At 44.8% G+C, this 19,916-nt stretch overlaps 1 protein-coding gene and 1 non-coding gene across 2 annotated transcripts; both read right to left on the reverse strand.

Annotated features, from left to right (window-relative positions):
- Nucleotides 1-6,287: 6,287 nt before the first annotated feature.
- On the reverse strand, nucleotides 6,288-19,260 carry NANP (N-acetylneuraminic acid phosphatase). The gene is made up of 2 exons (XM_027560264.1): nucleotides 19,080-19,260; nucleotides 6,288-12,336 (listed from the first exon to the last, which is right to left on the reverse strand). The coding sequence occupies exons 1-2, from the start codon at nucleotides 19,167-19,169 to the stop codon at nucleotides 11,680-11,682; spliced, it is 747 nt and encodes a 248-aa protein (XP_027416065.1). The 5' UTR covers nucleotides 19,170-19,260; the 3' UTR covers nucleotides 6,288-11,679.
- On the reverse strand, nucleotides 6,671-6,742 carry TRNAE-CUC. The gene has a single exon. It is a non-coding gene; the product is annotated as a tRNA-Glu (tRNA).
- Nucleotides 19,261-19,916: the final 656 nt, after the last annotated feature.

The raw sequence follows: 19,916 nt of genomic DNA on the forward strand, positions 1-19,916 counted from the left end.
TGTATTATATATATATATGTGTGTGTATATATATATATATTTATGTATATATGTTGGCCACTCCAAGCAGCTAACAGGATCTTAGTTCCACAATCAAGGATAGAACCCATGCCCCTTGCAGTGGAAGCAGAGAGTCCTAACCAGGGACTTCCAGGAATTCTGAATCCCACCTAGATTATAAACTCTTGCAGTCAGACATAGTAATTTTCACCTTTATATCCCCCAAGACACATTAGTAGAAAGCCTGGTAAGTGAGGGAGGGGGATTCCTTATTTTATTGGATTCTCATGTTGATGCTATGTTTCTGGCAATTGTCTCAGTACCGAGTGGGGAAAAGCGTGGTTTTTCTCTGTGAAGAGATATCCTAGTTTTTCTTTGATAACCTATCATGAAATTGCTATCTATGAATTCCAATGTCTTTCAGAGAGTTGAGAATGGCCAGCAAACCTTCAAACGGCTGTGCTTTGGCAAACGGCCACAAAATACTGCATTTGTCTTTATAGTGTTGACTCACAGATTTTTCATAGTCAGTTTTCAACTTAAAACAACAGCAATCAGATGACTTAACGGAGTACTTTATCCTTTAATCCTTTTAAAGGAAAGAGTTGCCGTATTCAGGTTCTTTTTCACTGGGAGTCATGGCTAAGTGCTGACCTCAGTACTTTTGGAAAACATATTCATTTGTGGATACTGTTGCTTCATTACACTTTGATGAGCCTGGATAACGTATGTAGCAATGTCACGAACCTAAGAACTAAAGAAAGAACTAAAGAAGCTTATTAACTCAGCTTGATTATACTGTGGAAGTGACAAATAGATTCAAGAGATGAGATCTGACGGACAGAGTGTCTATGGACGGAGGTTCGTGACATTGTACAAACCATCCCCAAGAAAAAGAAATGAAAAAAGGCAAAATGCTTCTCTGAGGAAGCCTTACAAATCGCTGAGAAAAGAAGAGTAGCAAAAGGCACAGGATACAAGGAAAGATATATCCATCTGAATGCAGAGTTCCAAAGAATATCAAGGAGGGATAAGAAAGCCTTCCAAAATAATCAATGCAAAGAAATAGAGGAAAACAATACAATGGGAAAGACTATAGATCTCTTCAAGAAAATTAGAGATACCAAGGGAACATTTCATGCAAAGATGGGCACATAAAGGACAGAAATGGTATGGACCTAACAGAAGCAGAAGATATTAAGAAGAGGTGGCAAGAATACACAGAACTATACAAAAAAGATCTTCACGACCCAGATAACCATGATGGTGTGATCACTCACCTAGAGCCAGACATCCTGGAATGTGAAGTCAAGCGGGCCTTAGGAAGCATCACTATGAGCAAAGGTAGTGGAGGTGATGAAATTCCAGCTGAGCTGTTTCAAATCCTAAAAGATGATGCTTTTTAAGTGCTGCACTCAATATGCCAGTGAATTTAGAAAAGTCAGCAGTGGCCACAGGACTAGAAAAGGTCAGTTTTCATTCCAATCCCAAAGAAGGACAATCCAAAGAATGCTCAAACTACCACACAATTGCACTCATTTCACATGCTAGCAAAGTGATGCTCAAAGTTCTCCAAGCTAAGTTTCAACAGTACCTGAACTGAAAACTTCCAGATGTTCAAGCTATATTTAGAAAAGGCAGAGAACCAGAGATCAAATTGCCAACATCCAATGGATCATCAAAAAAGCAAGAGAATTCCAGAAAAACATCTACTTCTGCTTCATTGACTATGCTAAAGCCCGTGACTGTGTGGATCACAATAAACTATGGGAAATTCTTAGAGACAGGAATACCAGACCATCTTACCTGCCTCCTGAGAAATCTGTATGCAGGTCAAGAAGCAATAGTTAGAACTGGACATGGAACAATGGACTGGTTCAAAATTGGAAAGGAATATGTCAAGGCTGTACATTGTCATCCTGCTTATTTAACTTTTATGCAGAGTACATCATGCAAAATGCCAGACTGGATGAAGCACAAGCTGGAATCAAGATTGCCAGGAGAAATATCAATAACCTCAGATATGCAGATGACACCACCCTTATAGCAGAAAGTGAAGAAGAACTAAAGAGCCTCTTGATGAAAGTGAAAGAGGAGAGTGAAAAAGTTGGGTTAAAACTCAACATTCAGAAAATGAAGATCATGGCATCCGGTTCCATCACTTCATGGCAAATAGATAGGGAAACAGTGGAAACAGTGTCAGACTTTATTTTGGGGGGCTCCAAAATCACTGAAGATTGTGACTGCAGCCATGAAATTAAAAGACGCTTGCTCCTTGGAAGGAAAGTTACAACCAACCTAGATAGCATATTCAAAAGCAGACATTATTTTTCCAACAAAGGTCCGTCTAGTCAAGGCTATGGTTTTTCCAGTACTCATGTATGGATGTGAGAGTTGGACTATAAAGAAAGCTGAGCGCTGAAGAATTGATGCTTTTGAACTGTGGTGTTGAAGAAGACTCTTGCGAGTCCCTTGGACTGCAAGGAGACCCAACCAGTCCATCATAAAGGAAATCAGTCCTGAATATTCATTGGAAGGCCTGATGCTGAAGCTAAAACTCCAATACTTTAGCCACCTGATACAAAGAACTGACTCATCTGAAAAGACCCTGATGCTGGGAAAGATTGAGGGCAGGAGGAGAAGGGGATGACAGGAAGAGATGGCAGGATGGCATCTCCAACTTGATGGCCTTGAGTCTGAGCAAGCTGCAGAAGTTGGTGATGGACAGGGAAGCCTGGTGTGCTGTGGTCCATGGTGTCCTAAAGAGTCAGACATGACTGAGCGACTGAACTGAACTGATTGTCTCCCAATTCTAGGAGGCTGGAAGTCCAAGATCAAGGTGTTGGTGGGGTTGGTGGAACCTGCAGGCTCTCTCCTTGGCTTGCAGAAGGATGTCCTCCCCTCCACTCCCTGGTGTCCTCATGTGCCCTTTCCTCTGAGGGCATGCATGGTTGGTGTGTCTTCTTATAAAGATACCAGTCCTAGAGGATTAAGGGTCCACCCTTATGGCCTCATTTAACCTGAATCACTTCTTTAAAGACCCTGTCTCCTAATAGTCACATTAGGGGTCAGGACTTCACCATATGAAATCTGGGTGGGGCGGGGGGACACAGTTCAGTGCAGACACCTCTCCTCATCTGTGGGTCCCTCACCCTCCTCCTTACATACCTACCTCCTTCTCTTCTCTCACTACAGATCCACTTTCTCTTTTTCTGCGGTTTTAACTCATTTGCCCTTTTAAGTGTTCACTCAGGAGAGTGGAATGTGCTGAGTTCACAGTCCTTGGACCCGTGGTTTCACCTCAGGCCTGTTTTGCTTGGCTCGATGACCAGGACCCTTCCTGTGGGTGACTCTCTCCCACATTGGGCTTCTTACAGTCATCACCCTCCCTGTGCCCCCACGACCTGGCCCCCTTGGCTCCTCCTTAGGGGGTCTGGCCCCCCTGGGAATTCACGAGTGGACCCCCCAAACTAGACCCTCTCAGTCCCAAACTGTAAGACCTGCACATTGAGGCTTCCTTGGTCCCACCAGGCAGAGAAGTTCAGAGAAGTCAGGGGTGGGAGCCCCTCGAAGCTGCGGGAGTTCAGACAATGCCTGACAGATGGACAATCGCACCCTGGCCCACATCTTAAAGGAGATTCCCAGCCTCTGTCTCCGTCTCTCACCCAAGCATGTTTTAACCTGGTCAAGGAATCACTCTTTCTCACGTCATTTTTATTCAGTCACCACACACACACACTTAACACAGTAGTACTGCACACACACACACACACCATCAAAACACCCCACTGCACACAATCCCACCAGACATCCCACCAAGCACATGCATACCCACTGCTCACATCGACACCGCAGTCCCTCGCCTCACAAACTCCACAACACACAGCCCACCACTCACACGATTCCACTGCATGCACCCCACCATTCACACACGCCCCGCTAATGAGCACTCCACTACATGCACAATTTCACACACATATACTGCAGTACTCAACACACATAATATTCACATACACGCTCCTACAAAAACTACATGCTTACACACAATCCCACTACGTACATACACAACCCTCCATATTCACCTCACGACTCACATATCCACATGAACACAGACCACTACACCCATATTCCTCACACACCCATGCACACGCACCCAGAACACTGTATTCGCTCCCCACTATTCACACACACACCACCACACAAAACTTCAGTGTGCACATATATACACCCCTTCCACGTACTTGCACACACACTACACATGCAACTCTCTGTACATTTATCCACCTCTACACACACACTTTCGCTCCACTATCCACACCCCCCCATATCCACACTCACACACCCCATTACACACATGCACACAAACCCACAAGCTCACACACACAAGCTTTACCCCTCCTTATTCTAAAATGCTGATGACAACGCTCTCCACACCCCTGAGCCTCATATCCAGGAGTGTCCTTCCTACCTGTCCAAGCTGCATTTGTCCCCTTCCCTACTCAGATCCCTTTCTTCAGCCAGGCTGATCACTTTCCTTCTTTGGAGGCTGTGAACTCCTCCTGACTGCTCAGCACTCACTGCCTGCCACTCAGTAGGGGTCTGATAACTTTGTGTTGAACTGAATTCTGTGCAAATATTTTGACTTGGGCATTTTTATTTTTTAAAAAACTTTTTATGTGGCTGCACTGGGTCTTAGCATGTGGAACCTTCTTTGCCACATGCAGGATCTTTAGTTGCAGCATGTGAGATCTAGTTCCCCGAGCAGGGATCGAACCCAGGCCTCCTGCATTGGGAGCTTGGAGTCTTAACCACTGGTCCACAAGGGAAGTCCCGGGAAGGGGTCGTGTATTTTGCAATATACTCCTTCTTTCTTATGTACCAGGATGTCAAAATTGAAACTAAGTCAGTAGATATCAGACATCAAAAGTGAGTGTGAGGCTCCCTGAAGTTTTCAAGGTAATTAGTTAAGAACTAGTTTCCTGATTTTTGAGGCTCCTCCCCGTTTTCAGAGCATAAAAGTTGAGAAAGTAGAGTTGGAGGTGGAAGGGACTTGATGGGGTTTCTTTGTGGAGTAACTGCAGCCTGTGTGTCCCAGTCCCCTGGAGAACGGTACAACTATCTCCTTGACCTCAAACTTACAGAGTCGGGTCCAATGAGGAAATTCAGAGAGGGTGACATACATTTGCTGCAGAAAGCACACAAGTTCCAGGGTCCTGGGGCAGCAGTCAGAACAGAGGAGGGAGGTGGGTGGGGGTGTAACTCCATTCATGGATGGTGGGGTAAAGACACGGGAAAGAGGCTGATCTGGACCCATGTGAAGTCCTTCTCATCCAGGACTGCCTGGGAGAGAAGGGTCTCACTCGTCAAGGTCGGTGGTGAAGAGGTCTGGCAGAGAACCAGGACTTGGGTGGGGGTGGGGGGCAGCCCGCTGGAGAAGGGGTCCGGCAGCAGCAGGAGCCAGTGGGGGCCTCAAGAGGCCTGGGCAAGCCCACAAGGTAGCCATGTGCGGCATCTGTTGGGCTTGCAGGCCGTGGGGCCAACTCACAACGGCAAAGGCTCCAGACACACGACCTCCTCCCTGTCCACACACCGTTCGCTGCCCCACCCCTGGCTGCAAGGAGATGAGCGCACGAGCCAGCCTGGCTTCATCTCCACTGGGAGGCTCCAGGAATCTCAGGCCTTGAGGGGACAGGCAGGGTGCTGGGGTCCTGTTCTTGACCAAAGATGGCAATGTGGACTCATCTGGTAGGCTAGCCCTTCTGCAAGTCTGAGCACTAGTCTCAATGCACTGGCAGGGAGAAACTTTCACATCTAAGTAGAAGTTAAAAAACAATAGGTGACAGGAAAGTTTCATCTTGATTACATTCCAGAGTCATCCGAGCTCAGCGTGCTGGTTACACGCATGTTTCCTCAAATTCTTTTATGTCTGACTACCTGGTGCTTCAAACGTGGTCCCTGCATTTTCTTTGATCTGCCGTACTATCCAACACTTGCCTGGGGAGATACTTGCCGGGCTGGGTAGGGGGACTGGCTGGGGCCAGGCTCTCACACCATGCCATCCAGACTGTCTCGCCCACTATGGTGTGCACCCAGGGTACTGACTGTTCTGCTTTGGCTCCATGTTTATCATTCCTACAGGGAGGAGTCAGCCGACTGATCCACAAAATTTGCACATTCCAAGGAGTTAAATGTAACAAACAGTGCTGTTTTCAGAGGAGCACTGTAAATCTTATTTCAACGACATCTGCTGGACACTCAGTGAAGAACCATATGTGTGATTTTCAGAGTGTATTTTCTCAATTATTATTTTATTTACTTTATTATGTTTTCAAGCACACATTTCAAGCTTAGGAGATGTACAAAAAGATTATCTCTAATTATTAGGAACTCAGCAAGTATTACATGGGTGATATTAAACCAACAAATAAACCACCACAAAATTTAACTTTGAAATTATTAAAAGCTTGGGTTGAGGATCTTATCCATTGATCAGCCTGATGCCCAGGAAAAAAAAATCATGACATCTTCCAGGCAATCCATGAAAATAACTGTATTGTCAATGTCATATATGTGAAGAGTGGTTTAAAATAGACAGTTTTGACCTACCAAGGTCACGTGACTTTTCTGTACCTTTCTTTTTGGCCACATCATGCAGCTTCTAGAATCTTAGTGCCCTGACCAGGGATTGAACCTGGGCCCTGGCAGTGAGAGCACCAAGTTCTAACCACTGGACCACCAGGGAATACTTGTTAACTGTTAAACTTCGTTGTAAAAGTATAAATCGAATGGATTATATTCAGAAGGGTTTTATTATGAAGAAATCTGAGTTTAAGTCTTAGAAGTGATCATAGGAACATAGTTGCCTATCAAAATAAATATCTTATGTATAAAGCAACTTTGAAAATTCAGGAACACAGGATCATAACGAGCCCTGCCACTACAATCAAAGTCAAAGAAGAAATGTATACAAGAATAAGAATATAGAGAATGAGGAAGTTGGGGAAGAGATCTTAAGAAATAAGCTGCATATATAATTTTTTTTAAGTTTCAGGCATGCTGTAAATCTCCAGCTCAAATGAGCGGCTTTTCTCAAACTGTGGGTAGTGACTGTGGGGCACAGGACTAGTTTTGTGGGGCCTGACCTACACTGAACATCGACTGGATAGGCTTCCATAATAACGGCAATACTGCTTCTACGCCAAACCCAATGCAAACTATGTATCATAAAGGAATTTAAACACCCACACGCGAACTGGGCAAACAGGCACCGACGGCAAAATTACGGAAGCCAAAAAGCACGGGGACAAGTGGCAAAGGATTTAGTGATGCAAGCAAGCGGAGACGAGAGCAGCAATGGGGAACGCTGAGGAACCACGAGGTGCACAGCTACCCCTTCAAACATTCAGGCACGGAAACCGCCAGATACCTCAGTCCTCACGGAAGAGAGCGAGCTGAGCTAAGGGTGATGGGGAAAAGGTGCTCCAAATACCAATGGAGGCAACTCTCTGGGAGTCCAGCAGTTAGGCCTTGGCATGCTCACTGCAGAGTTCGATCCCTGGGTTAGGGAACTAAGACCCCATAAGCCACGCAGCACAGCCCCACCCCCCTCAAAAAAGCAAAAAAAAAAGTGGTAAAGAAAACATGCAGATACAAATAGATCCCTGGATCCTTGCCGTCTCCAACCTGGTCCTCACTCAACAGAAGTCATGATGCTTCTCTGGAATAAAAACAGAGGGTCTCTAGACAGGGGCACCACACACAATGGGCTCAGGAACAACCAGAGATTAAGTGACCATACGGCTGTCCCCTCGTGTGACATACCTTCCCACTCAGCTCCCAGGGGCCCACATCAGACCTCCACTCAGTCAGGAGTCAGAGATTCCTCTCCAGGAAACCAGACCAAGAGCAAAGACCTTAAAACATTGACCCCAGGGGTTTTTCAAGTAACTGCCTACCAAGCACCCTACAGAAAAGGAACCTCTGAGTATACAAGCCCCATCCATTCATGCAGAGCTCCCAATCGTGCATTTTCATCCCTTTTCTCTTACTCGTGATACATGAGGTTCACTGGGCATTTAAGGAAAGCCTCTAATGTGCACAAACAGACCCAAATAAACAGAAGACAGCAACATGGAAGATACAGTGGATTCTTGGATTCTTCAAAAACATTAAAAAAAAAAAAAACTTTAGGGGTGATATTCCACTCAAACCAAAAATAAATGCTATTAAGAACATTTTCTTAAAACTGAAAAAAACTTGGAAATTAAAATACATAATGGCAGGCAGGAAAAAAATCAGTAAGACTGAAAGGTAAAGCTGAAGAAATCTTTCAAAAAGTAGAACAAAATAAGAGATTTTGGGAGAAAAAAGAAAACAAAGTGGAATGTCAGGAGAGGAGGTCCTGAAGGGTGGGAGGTCCACGGAGTGGGAAACACAGGAGCAGAGCGCTTATCAACTAAGTAAGGACATTTTTCTAGGACTGAAGAACGTAAGGTTTTGTTTGAAAAGGTTCAAGAGCGCCAAGGACAGAGAATGCAAACACAGCAAGGGAAATTTTCACAGACCACTGGGGGGCGGGAAACAGAGTTCTAAGAGCTTGAAGAGAAAAAGAAAAGTGTCACAACAACGTGGCCGCTAGGCCACAAAGCAATGCCTTTGAAACTCTGAGTGACCTCTGGCTACATGCTGTTAAACTATCAATGCTGGGAGAAGAGAATAAAAGCATTTTCAGACGCTTGAGATTTATCTCATCTTTACAGGGAAACTGCTCAAGGATGCATGCCACCAAAGGGGGAACAAGTCAAGAAAGGGATGACACAGGGCTCAGGACATCTAACCTAAGAGGTAAAGAGACTCACTGAGATGGGGTATGCCCCACAAGAAGGCAGGCAGATGGAGCAGAGGAAGGGCTTCACAGCTGTCCCGACCTCAAAGTGGACACCATGCAAGTCAGCAGAACCATCGCCTTTATTAGCAGTGGATGGCTGAGCTCAAAGGCGGATGCTCCTAACAGGAACAACTTACAGAAGCTTCATGGCTTTTTAAATCAGTATCTTAGCAAGATCATTGCTTTCTAAAATCAAAAAAGCAGAAATAAAAAGCTGACTGAATCAGAGGAATTTATACACTCACACCTACCTATATACACAGATACGCAGGAAAGTGCTGACAGAAGAGGCCTTTTTAGGGTAGGCGGGCTGCTGGAAAAGAGATGAGACGGACATTTTGCTATTCACACGTTCATTCTTTGACTTGTGCACCACAAATAGGACTTGTTCCAAAATGAAAAAAATACATTCCCCCATTTAAAAAAGGATGGAATGAAAAAATCCTGAGCATCATGCGTAGCAAGGAAGTAGCTTTGTTTGTTAAACAGGTAAAACTATGCCTAATGTACACACATTGAGTCAGTGTTCACCATACATGTGTCTAATGGATTGTGACAGAAAATGCTTCCTGTTGTGGGCCGCAAAGAAATCTGACAGTGCTAAATCGAGCACCTCTGCAACTAAAAAACTATCTTTCCTGCAATACCACGCTCACTGGGTCCTGGGCACTACTGTATCTAGGATGCGTGTGTGCCAGTGGGCGAGTGTGTGAATGGAACCAGAAAACAGCCAGCCTTGTGTCAGCGTTCCACGGGCACGGCCCGCTCGTGGCTACGAGGCATTCCTCCATAACGACAGTGTTTGGGTGAGCCTCTGGACAACTGAGAATCTGTGGCTTTCTAGGCATGTGGGCAACTATGAAAAACAATAAAGAATTATTTTAAAACAAACCCCCCTAAAAATTAATAAATTTAATTATTTAATAGGTCTATTCCAAGATTTCTTAATATCTTCTGTAACATTCCATTCAGAATGCAGAAAGCCAAAGTTCTTCCCTAAGGATGGGTGCAAATGGAAAGTAATAACACATTACAAGTAACGCAATTATGTCATTCCCCACCAGATCACTTTTGTTGAAGAACTGCTCACTTAGCAACTGAGGTGCCCACCTGTTGAGATCTGCTAGAGATCCCAGGAACTGGGAGCAGTGAGCCTTCTCAGGCAGCATAATGAACGCAAGTGCTGGACTGTCTCATGGGCGAAGTGAAAGGACAAACCCTCAGCACCACACTCGCCCCCCACTGAGAAATCACACACACAACCATTTTCCTATCAACAGCCTTCAACTTAACAATTTAAAACATCTACACTGCAACTGAGGTCACATGGGCACCACACCTAGAAGAGTTTTACACAAACATTCCCTGTTCACAGGCGTTCAGTTTCAGAGCCACAACAATGCTCTTCACAGTCAAGGGCACAATCACATTTTAAAAAATTACGAGTGGGATGCGTAACAGGCACTTGCACAATGCCTGAGAACCCTTTCTTGGGAGAATACCTGAAGGAGCCATTCTATATATCCAAACAATCGAACATTTTACATTAGTAGTTTCCTATACAAAAGGTAAAAAAGGTACCCCACCAAAAAACAACCCAGATCAGTATTTCTTTTTTCCTTAATTAACCTTTTTATTCCAGCTTTGGTTGGCGAAATCATGAGACTTTCTAGCCTCCTGGTCTTGAGAGAAGTTTTTCAAGTTGCAGGATGCCTCACTTTGGACTTAAGAGTAAGCTCAAAGCAAACCCTGAAATGGGTATAGAAATTTGTGAAACAATGACAGTTTCCAAAAGTTCAAGTATTAAAATGGCACCCTGGAAATGGTTAAGAGTACAATCTACTCTTCCGTCAGTTTTCACCACATGGTGAAACTATCCGTCAGGAGACAACAGAGGAGGCACAGCACGATTAGGACGCGCCAAGGCGAGCCCCTCTGATGTGCTCACAGGGCAACAGCCTGGGGCCACGCGGCCTGCACTCCGCACAGCGAGACTGGCCGGCCCCTCAACCCCGCCGCACTCCTGGGAAAAGACAGTGCAAGTACTTCCCTAAGAGGCGAGGAAGACTAACAGGAACCTACACACTCACTCTGGAAAGTTGGGAAAACGTTACGGAAAAGGAGCACTGTATGCTGAGTTTAACAGCTTTTTTACTGGAAGAATTTATTGGTCACATACACACCAGAGGAAAACTATCCCCTCCCCCCACAAAAAGGTAAGGCAGAAAAATTAGATTCATAAGAGAAGTATACATTCAAAGTAGGCAAAAATATGATGCATGTGTTTAAAACAGAAAAATATGAAAATAATTTCACTATGAAATGCTTTGATTGGCATGTAACTTGGTACTTACTTCATATCAACCAGATCCAACTGCTCTAATAAATCTCTATTATATGTTTCAAAATAGCTATTTAAAAAAAAAAAATCTATTTTTAAGCCAAAACATAAAATCTGTATTTGTACATCCATGAACAAATCATCTTCCTTGGTATCTTCAGAGATCCAAGATGCTAACAGATTAATAAAATAATTTTTTTTTTTTTAATCTCAAGCCACAGATTAACAAATATACTTCTTCAAAGTTTCCTGGATGACACTACTAAAAGTTACTTGTATTAATGTACTCTGGATTTTCAGATATAAATACCAGTCAATGGTTGGTTGGCCATTACATGACAACTGTAATTATCCTTAGAATTGGGTCACAGTATAGAGAATGCTTTATCTTTTCTTAGCTGTAACCCTGTTATTTGACCCTAAAATTCTTAAGTATACCGTTTTCTGTGCTTTAAGTGGACACACTGACTTTGCAGTCTATGCTGTGTAAGAGGGCAGGTAACTCTAGCACAGAAGAAACGATATAATGCGGTGTGGGGGATGACTTCAGGGGCACCACCCCATTTTTATTTATCCAGACTGTTGCCTTCAGCCCTGCATTGAGGCCTCCTTGTATATCGGTTTCCAGCGTGTCACCAACCATCACACAGTCCCCAGGCTGTACCCCGAGGAGGTCACAAGAGTAATATAATATGGAAGGGGCCGGTTTCTCCTCCTTCTGCTCTCCACCCACAACAATAGCGTCAAAATAGGACTGACAGGCACAAGCCTCAATTTTCTCCCTCTGGGTCTGTCGTTCTCCGTTTGTCAGTAAGAGAAGGCGGACCTCCTTTCGAAGTTCAGTGAGCATGGCTTTGACCTCTTCGGCCAGCGTCATGTGCTGTAAACGTGTAGATTTCCACAGGAAATAACATTCTTCAGCTAATTTCCTATTGGCTGCACCGCCTTTGGTTTCCTGGATTGCTTCTTCCCAGTGTGAAGTCCTGAGGTCAGTAATGCACGTATTAGAAGGATGAAAGCATTCCTTGCTGAGTTTAACTTGAACTTTGTTGCAGATGATTTCAGCCTCTTCTTTGTAATGGTATTTTGATTGTAAGAGCTTTATCACCTAAATAAAGGAAATAACTCCATCAACACACTTCATGTCTTCAATACCCATGTCCTCAGAAGCTGTGAGCCTATAAACCAAGAGCAAAGACAGATTCTAACTCCACTCCTGACTTGGGATGCTCTATTGCCACACCATTTCCGGTGGGAATTTGTCTTACTATAAGAGCACCATGGGACTTCCCTGGTGGTCCAGTGGTTCAGAATCTGCCTGTCAATGCAGGGGACAGGGGTTCAATCCCTGGTCCAGGATCTAAGATCCCACACGCCGTGGGGCAACAAGGCCCATGTGCTCCACAATGGGAAGCCCGTGCGCCACACCTGGAGAGTAGCCCCCACTCTCCGACCTAGCGAAAGCCCACTCACAGCAACGAAGACCCACACAGCCAAAAATAAGTAATTAAAAGTTCAAAACACAAACAAACAAACACCAGAGTGAAGATTTCTCAACATTTCCAGACAATTCATTCACACACACACACACACACACACACTCCCTCCCCGCCCCCAGACTCCTCCTAAGGAGATTCTTTACAACAGCTATAGAAATCCCTCATTTGTCAGTTTAAGTCTGTCACCCTTTATTCTGCTCATGAAGACATGAAAATAAAATTGCGCTTATATTTAGTGAAATAGAGAATTTCTAACAACCAGTATTTAGACTCTTCCCAGATATAAGGCTAGTTCACCTAACCTCTCCTCATCTATATCTATTTTATCTTTTGAAGGCCTAGTTTAATTAACCACCATATAATAGGGGACTCAATTCTGTACTTTTAAAAACATATGTGTGTAGTTCGCATGGAATCAAGCATGTTCTGTGATTTCAGCAGTCTAATGACAGTGGTTCTTCCTAACTTAATTTCTTTTTTTTAATTATTATTTTATTTTTTAACTTTACAATATTGTATTGGTTTTGCCATATATCAAAATGACTAACTTACTTTTCCAGATAAAAAACTTCAAGTAGTTCTGAGTCTCCCTTTTTGTCACACTGGTTGTGAATCCTTTATCATAATCCCTCTTAGGATCCCACAGCTCTTTACCTTGGCTTTTCATTATATGAGGTTCTTACCATGTGGCCTGTTTGCTAACATTTTCTAAGACTCCGATGTGGCAAGCATTATGCTCAAAGCTCACATATGCTATTTCTAATCTCTTCTACAACTCCCCGAGGGAGCTTCCTTCTTGAGACGAGAGAAAGGAAGTTTAGAACTGATAAAGAACTTGCCCCAGCTGAGCCTGAAGCCCATACTTGCCTACCTCCACAGGCCACATGTGTACCTTCATACTATGTATTCAGTGCTGGAGACTGGTCCCCTTGTTCTCATGACATTATCTGATAAGGACAATAATCATCACAAACGCTGGGTTGAGTGCCCTGAGAGTCACATGAAAAACTGGAACTCAACGGTAAGAAGCAATCCCAGAGTTGTTGGGTAAAGCAGGCAGAGGAAGAAACATTTAAACCAAGGCATTCCCAAGCCCAAAGGTGGGGATGGGAGGAGGATAAGAGCATTCTAGAAAGAAGGAACAGCACAAAGACCCAGTACTTGGGATTCTGTGAGCTGGGCAAGCTAGAAGCTGAGTTCGGCTGCAGTGGAGACCATGTGAGGGAGGGTGCCAGGTGAGGCTGGAACGGCATTGCCAGATGCACTGGCACACCTCACGCCCACAGGTGCCACTGGCCTCCTCCACAAGGGCCTGGGCTTCTCGGCCCAAGAGCCGCATCTCTCCACACGGGCACCGGTGCACATGGGCTGGAGCCAGAGGACAGCCCGAGGAGTAGGTCTCAACCAGTAAAAAGCAGAAATTAGTGGGTAGATATCACAGCTTCCTTGCCCCTTAGGAGGGAGAGTGGAATATGTCTGCATGTGTCTCCCAGAGTCCCAAGCCGTGCGCACAGTTACCTGCTCCTCAGCAGGGTTCGTATTAGATTCTTCCCCTTTCCCGTCTGACTCCACCATCCCCTGCAGCGCTTCCTAAGATCACTTGCCAAGTGAGTTACTTGCACTTGGGAGTGTAAATAATTCAATTACTTGATGTACTGGGGACTTCTGGGGAAAGTCGATCAGCCGCGGCACTTCTGGATCTTTGAGGATGAGCGCAATACACATGATTGGGGCTAAAATCTTCTTGTTGTCGAAGCAAAGCAGTCAAACAAGTGTTTCCTAAACTCTACAAGGAATAAATGATCTGCTATTCATGCCAGACACTCAGTTCACCTGCTGAAAAGGGGAAAGAGCTGAGTAGACCCCTTCTTCCTGTAATAGCTAAGAAAAGCCTTACTAGTCCAATGAAAATATACCAACCCTAAGAATTTTAGGTAAAGGCAAAACACTGAAATGTTTTGTTTTATAAAATTAAATTTCAATGAACCAATCAAGCCTTTTCAGTCACCATCTTGTCTAGCAATGTCAAGTGACTTCCTCCAGTGCTATGAGGGTCACTATAGTTTCAGCAATGCTACTGCTATACAATAAAAGGACACAGCCCTCGAGGACTCCACAGTACTCCAGATTCAACAGGAACTGGCTCACTGTTCATTGGGTTAGAGCTCCCAATAAAGATCCAGTTTCCTGTAAACTGTAATTGGCAATTCATTAAATACATTCCTGGGATGTGAAAAAGCCAATCCGCTCACCTTAAAGGGAGATTCTTGCAGAGGCATGGCGTATGGATCCCAAGTTTCAAAACTGCTTCCCATTATATTCCCTGATTTAACTTTGCCACAATGACTAATTACATATTCATCTGGAATAACCAGTGGTATTTAAACAGTATTAGCATCTTTGGGGGAAAAAGTTTATCAGTCATTTACATATTATTATTAGTTCAAACAGAAATAACATCTGAAGTGAATTAGTCCACATTATTGGTGCAAACTCACCAAACATCTGCACTGAGAAAAGGGAAGTTTTAATTGAACTCGATAGAGATGAAGAAAAAAGATCTCTAATTTGGAGGCATGACGACATCTTGTGTAAGGGCCTACAGTCTGTGTAAGGGCATCTTGGGCAGGCCTGAGGAGGGTTCTGCGGAGAATGAGGCCTCTAGACACCTACAGGCCCGAAGAAGGGAGAGACGGGAGAGCAACATAAACTCAAACTCCATCTCCTTCCAGACTCTATTTCAGGTTATATCCCAACACATATAGAAAGCAAACACTGCCCTACCTCCTGCTTTCCAGACCCAGAATTAAAGTTACCACCATGAGTACTAATGTGTGTGTTTAAGTTGCTTCAGTCGTGCCCGACTCTTTGCAACCCTATAGACTGTAGCCTGCCAGGCTCCTCTGTCCATGGGATTCTCTAAGCAAGAGAAATACCAGAGTCGGTTGCCATTTCTCACTCCAGGGAGTACTCATGTTTAGATATGATTTTAAAAGACTTTTTTGAGGCCTACTGTGGGAGCCATATAACACATATGATTAAGATATGAAGTGGCTGAATTCTAAATAAAACTAACTTACAAATACATGCTCACAAAACATGATGGCTGCATACAGACTAACCAAGTCAACCAGTTTTCCTGTTATTTTTAGTTCAAGACTTTGTTCAAATATCATGTACTCCATGTGGCCTAACCTCACCAACCTATTTTGAAACTGCAATTCTCTCTCCCTCCACCTAACACATTTGTAAATAAAAGCACATTTATTATGTTCCCTGTCATTCCCATTGGAAAGTAAACTCAAAAATGCAGGAATATTTTTTGCTTTGTTCTCTGAGAAACCCCAATTTTCTGGAGGCTTCCGCTTGAGTTGTTGCTTAGTTGCTAAGTTCAATCTGACTCTTTTGCAACACCATGGACTGTGAAGCTCTTCAGGCTCCTCTGTCCATGGATTTCTGCTTGAGTGGTGACACTGAAATACAGGCCTGAAGTGGGTGGAAAAAAAGTAGCTTTCCCAGATGACTAAAAAAAACAGTAATAAAGCTGATGGCCAATATTTTGTAATAACTGTAAATGGAAAGTAACCTTTAAAACCTGTATAAAAAATTTTAAGAAGAGGTTGGAAAAAGAAAAAATATTAGAGCTGATATTTAGTCAGTATGAGCTTTGCTGGTGGCTCAGACGGTAAAGAATTCACCTGTAATGCAGGAGACCAAAGTTCCATTCCTGGGTCATCCCTTGGAGAAGGGAACGGCAACCCACTTTGGTATTCTTGCCTGGAGAATCTCATGGACAGAGGAGCCTGGTGGGCTACAGTTTATGGGTCTCAAAGAGTTGGACAGAACTGAGTGACTAACACACACACACACAGTCAGGACATGATTCCTTCTCCTCAAGCCCAAAGCAATGGCATTGCTGGACTTCCCCCTCCTCCTTTCATAAGGCATTCAGAGTGACTCAGAAAGCTGGCATGTTTCTTTTAACTAGGCCAACATCTGTGGCTGTTGTATTCTTATGGGATAAAGCGATCCTAGATCCCTGTATAGTTAATCCTTGTATAGTTAATAGCATTTCACAGGATGTTTACAAAGGAAACAGAAAGAGAAACAAGTCTGGAAAAATGAACTTTTATCCATCCATTCAACATTCATTCAACATTTACCATGTGTCAAACAAGATGAATATGACAGCTTGTCTCCTCTTTAGAAGCTCATTACTGGGACTTCCCTGGCAGTCCAATGGTTAAGAAAGCGAGTTTCCAATGCAAGGGGCAAGTGTCCAATTCCTGGTCAGGGAACTAAGATCTTATAAGCCTCACAGTGAGCCGCCCCGCTCCCCACTAAAAAAGGAAACTCAGTATTTAGTCGTGGACATCTGAGTTGCAAAATTAATTGTAGTATCCTTTGACAAGAACATTAAAAGACATATGAACAAAATACAGAGCTGGTATAAGGGAGGGTGTAAAGACCAAGGAGAAATACAATCTGACTTTCGTTTTTAAAATTTCGCTGTGGTAGGAATGTGGAGGATGAAGAGGACACAGTAAGCCTGGAATCAAGATCACAGCAACAGTCTAGACAAGCAACAAGTCCAGCTTTAACTAAGACAAGGGCATCGGGAATATGCAGGAGGGCACAGACTTAGAGACAGAGTGGACAGTAGTACAATTCTGGAACACTGGACTCCATGTACTTCTCATACATTACATTAAACCTAGCAGATAGGGTTTCTGAGAACTAATACCACTACTCAAAATACCACTATTGAAAGATCTGAGGGTTAGAGGGGTTAAATAACTTGTCTGGGTGCTTTCAGCTAGGTATGGAGGAAAACTGTGATTCAAACTCAACTGTCTCATTTTATGTATTTATTTATTTATATTTATTTTTTGGACAAGCCACATGGCTTGTGGGATCCTAGTTCCCTGCCCAGGGATTGAGCCCCCAACCCTTGGCTGAAAGCACAGAGTCCTAACCACTAGGTTGCCAGGGAATTCCCTCAACTGCCTGATTTTTAAAGCCTACACTCTTGGCCTATAGCAAGAATTGGACTAAAACAAGGATTTAATTACAACACATTGGACTTGGCCTGCCGAGAAAACACAGGTAAATATGTACAGTCTGCAGGGAGATACTGGAGACAATGTATCAGGGGATGGTCATGACCAAAGGCGTGAAGATGGAAAGGTCAATCAATACTGTGTAATGCCTCAGTACAGTTATTAAAATAGCCTTAAAATGTCCAGGATTCTATCAGTTTAGGAGGTGCCTAATGATTGCTTTTTTTTTTTACTTAAAAAATGGACATTGCTTTGTTTTTTGCAAAAACTGTATAAAAAATTGTTAACATTTTTCCAATGCATATTTTGGAGAATCACTCTGCTAAACTATTATACACATTAACTCAATTAATTCCCAAAAGTAGTCTTTTGAAGTTGGCCCTAGTGTTGTACTGTAACACAGATGAGAAACTCAGGCTCTGCATTGAATTATCTGCCCCAGATCTCAGAGCAAACTGTGGCGCCAAGATGATTAAAGATTGATTACACTCTTATGGAGAATAAGAGAATATTAAATAAAGACATCTTTATTGGAAAAAAAAAAAAAACAAACAAGAGTACTGGACAGATCCGAAAACGCACCAGGAGTGTAATGCACCAAGAAAGGACGAAGAAGCTGAAGATCCGGGGAGATACAACTTAACAAAGCATGAAGTGGGCGGGGCACGAAGGGTTGGAAGGATCAGGTTCCGAAAGTGGGCTTTTCAGATATGGTAATCCTTCGTTTATTTCCGTTAAAGCTGAATGCAGAAAAACCCAAGCAAGGGTGGCTTCGGGTCTTGAAAGGAATGGGAAAAGGCTGAAAGAGCATCAGTGGGTACGGGAAGCGGAGGGTGCCGCTTCTGAGCAAGACCTCGTGAAAGTAAACGTGCTGAGGGTTACACTCACCGCGGGGACACCTGGGTGAAGCGCTCATGCTCCAAGGTCCAGCGCACACAGCACCGGGGGTCCACACTCCCGCGGCCAGGCCGGGAGAGCTGGGTGCGCGCGCGTATCGGCAGCTCCAAACCCGCCCCGACAGGAAGCCAGGCGCCCCGCGCGCGGCAGCCGCTCGGCGCGGCGGCAACCCTGCCCTCGTGGCAGTTCAGCGACACCCTTCCGGGAGCCCGCGCGCCGCGAGCGCCGTCCGCTCGCAGACGCCCCTCGCCCTCCGCGCGGGGCGGCCGGCACACGGGGCCTCCGGGGTGAGGGGCCCCGACGCCCAAGGGGGAGACGGGGCAGTGCCAGGGGCCCGAGGGGAGAGGGCGCGGGGCGCAGAGCTCGCCGAAGGGAAACGGGAGACAGGACGTTACCTCCAACATGCCCTTCCGACTCGCTCCGGCCGTGTCGATGAGCGTGTTGTCCAGGTCGAAGAAGACCGCCCGCACTCGGCTCAGCCCCATACCCCCGCCGCCAGCGCGACGCGCAAACTAGCCGCCGCCGCCACAGCCGCTGCCACCGCGCGCGCATGCGCGAACCTGGCCCGCGGACGGGGAAGGCGAGGGCGGAGCCGAGAGGCACCCCGAACCTTCCGCACCGGCGTTGAGCTCCCGCGAGAGGTCTGCAGACCTGAACCCTCCGGAACGCTGAGGTCCCGCGAGACCCCGGCATCGCGCACCTCAGGACTCCTCACCGTGCTACGGCTCTTCTGAGTGGGGCGTGTGTGGGGTGGTCGGGGGCGCCTATCGCTCCTTTGTGCATGTTTCTGCTTAACTTGGAGAACTATCAGAAACCTCAGAGATGCAGAACACCACCTTTATGGCAGAATGCTAAGAGGAACTGAAGAGCCTCTTGATGAAAGTGAAAGAGGAGAGTGAAAAAGTTGGCTTAAAACTCAACATTCAGAAAACTAAGATCATGGCATCTGGTCCCATCACCGCATGGCAAATAGATGGGGAAGCAATAGAAACAGTGAGAGACTTTCTTTTCTTGGGCTCCAAAATCACTGCAGATGATGACTGCAGCCATGAAATTAAAAGACGCTTACTCCTTGGAAGAAAAGTTGTGACCAACTTAGACGGCATATTAAAAAGCAGAGACATTGCTTTCCCAACAAAGGTCCATCTAGTCAAGGCTACGGTTTTTCCAGTACTCATGTATGGATGTGAGACAATTGTAGACAATTTTAGATCTGATTGGAAAGGGTGATA

The sequence above is a fragment of the Bos indicus x Bos taurus genome, chromosome 13 (assembly GCF_003369695.1).
Source record: "Bos indicus x Bos taurus breed Angus x Brahman F1 hybrid chromosome 13, Bos_hybrid_MaternalHap_v2.0, whole genome shotgun sequence".
Taxonomy (NCBI): domain Eukaryota; kingdom Metazoa; phylum Chordata; class Mammalia; order Artiodactyla; family Bovidae; genus Bos; species Bos indicus x Bos taurus.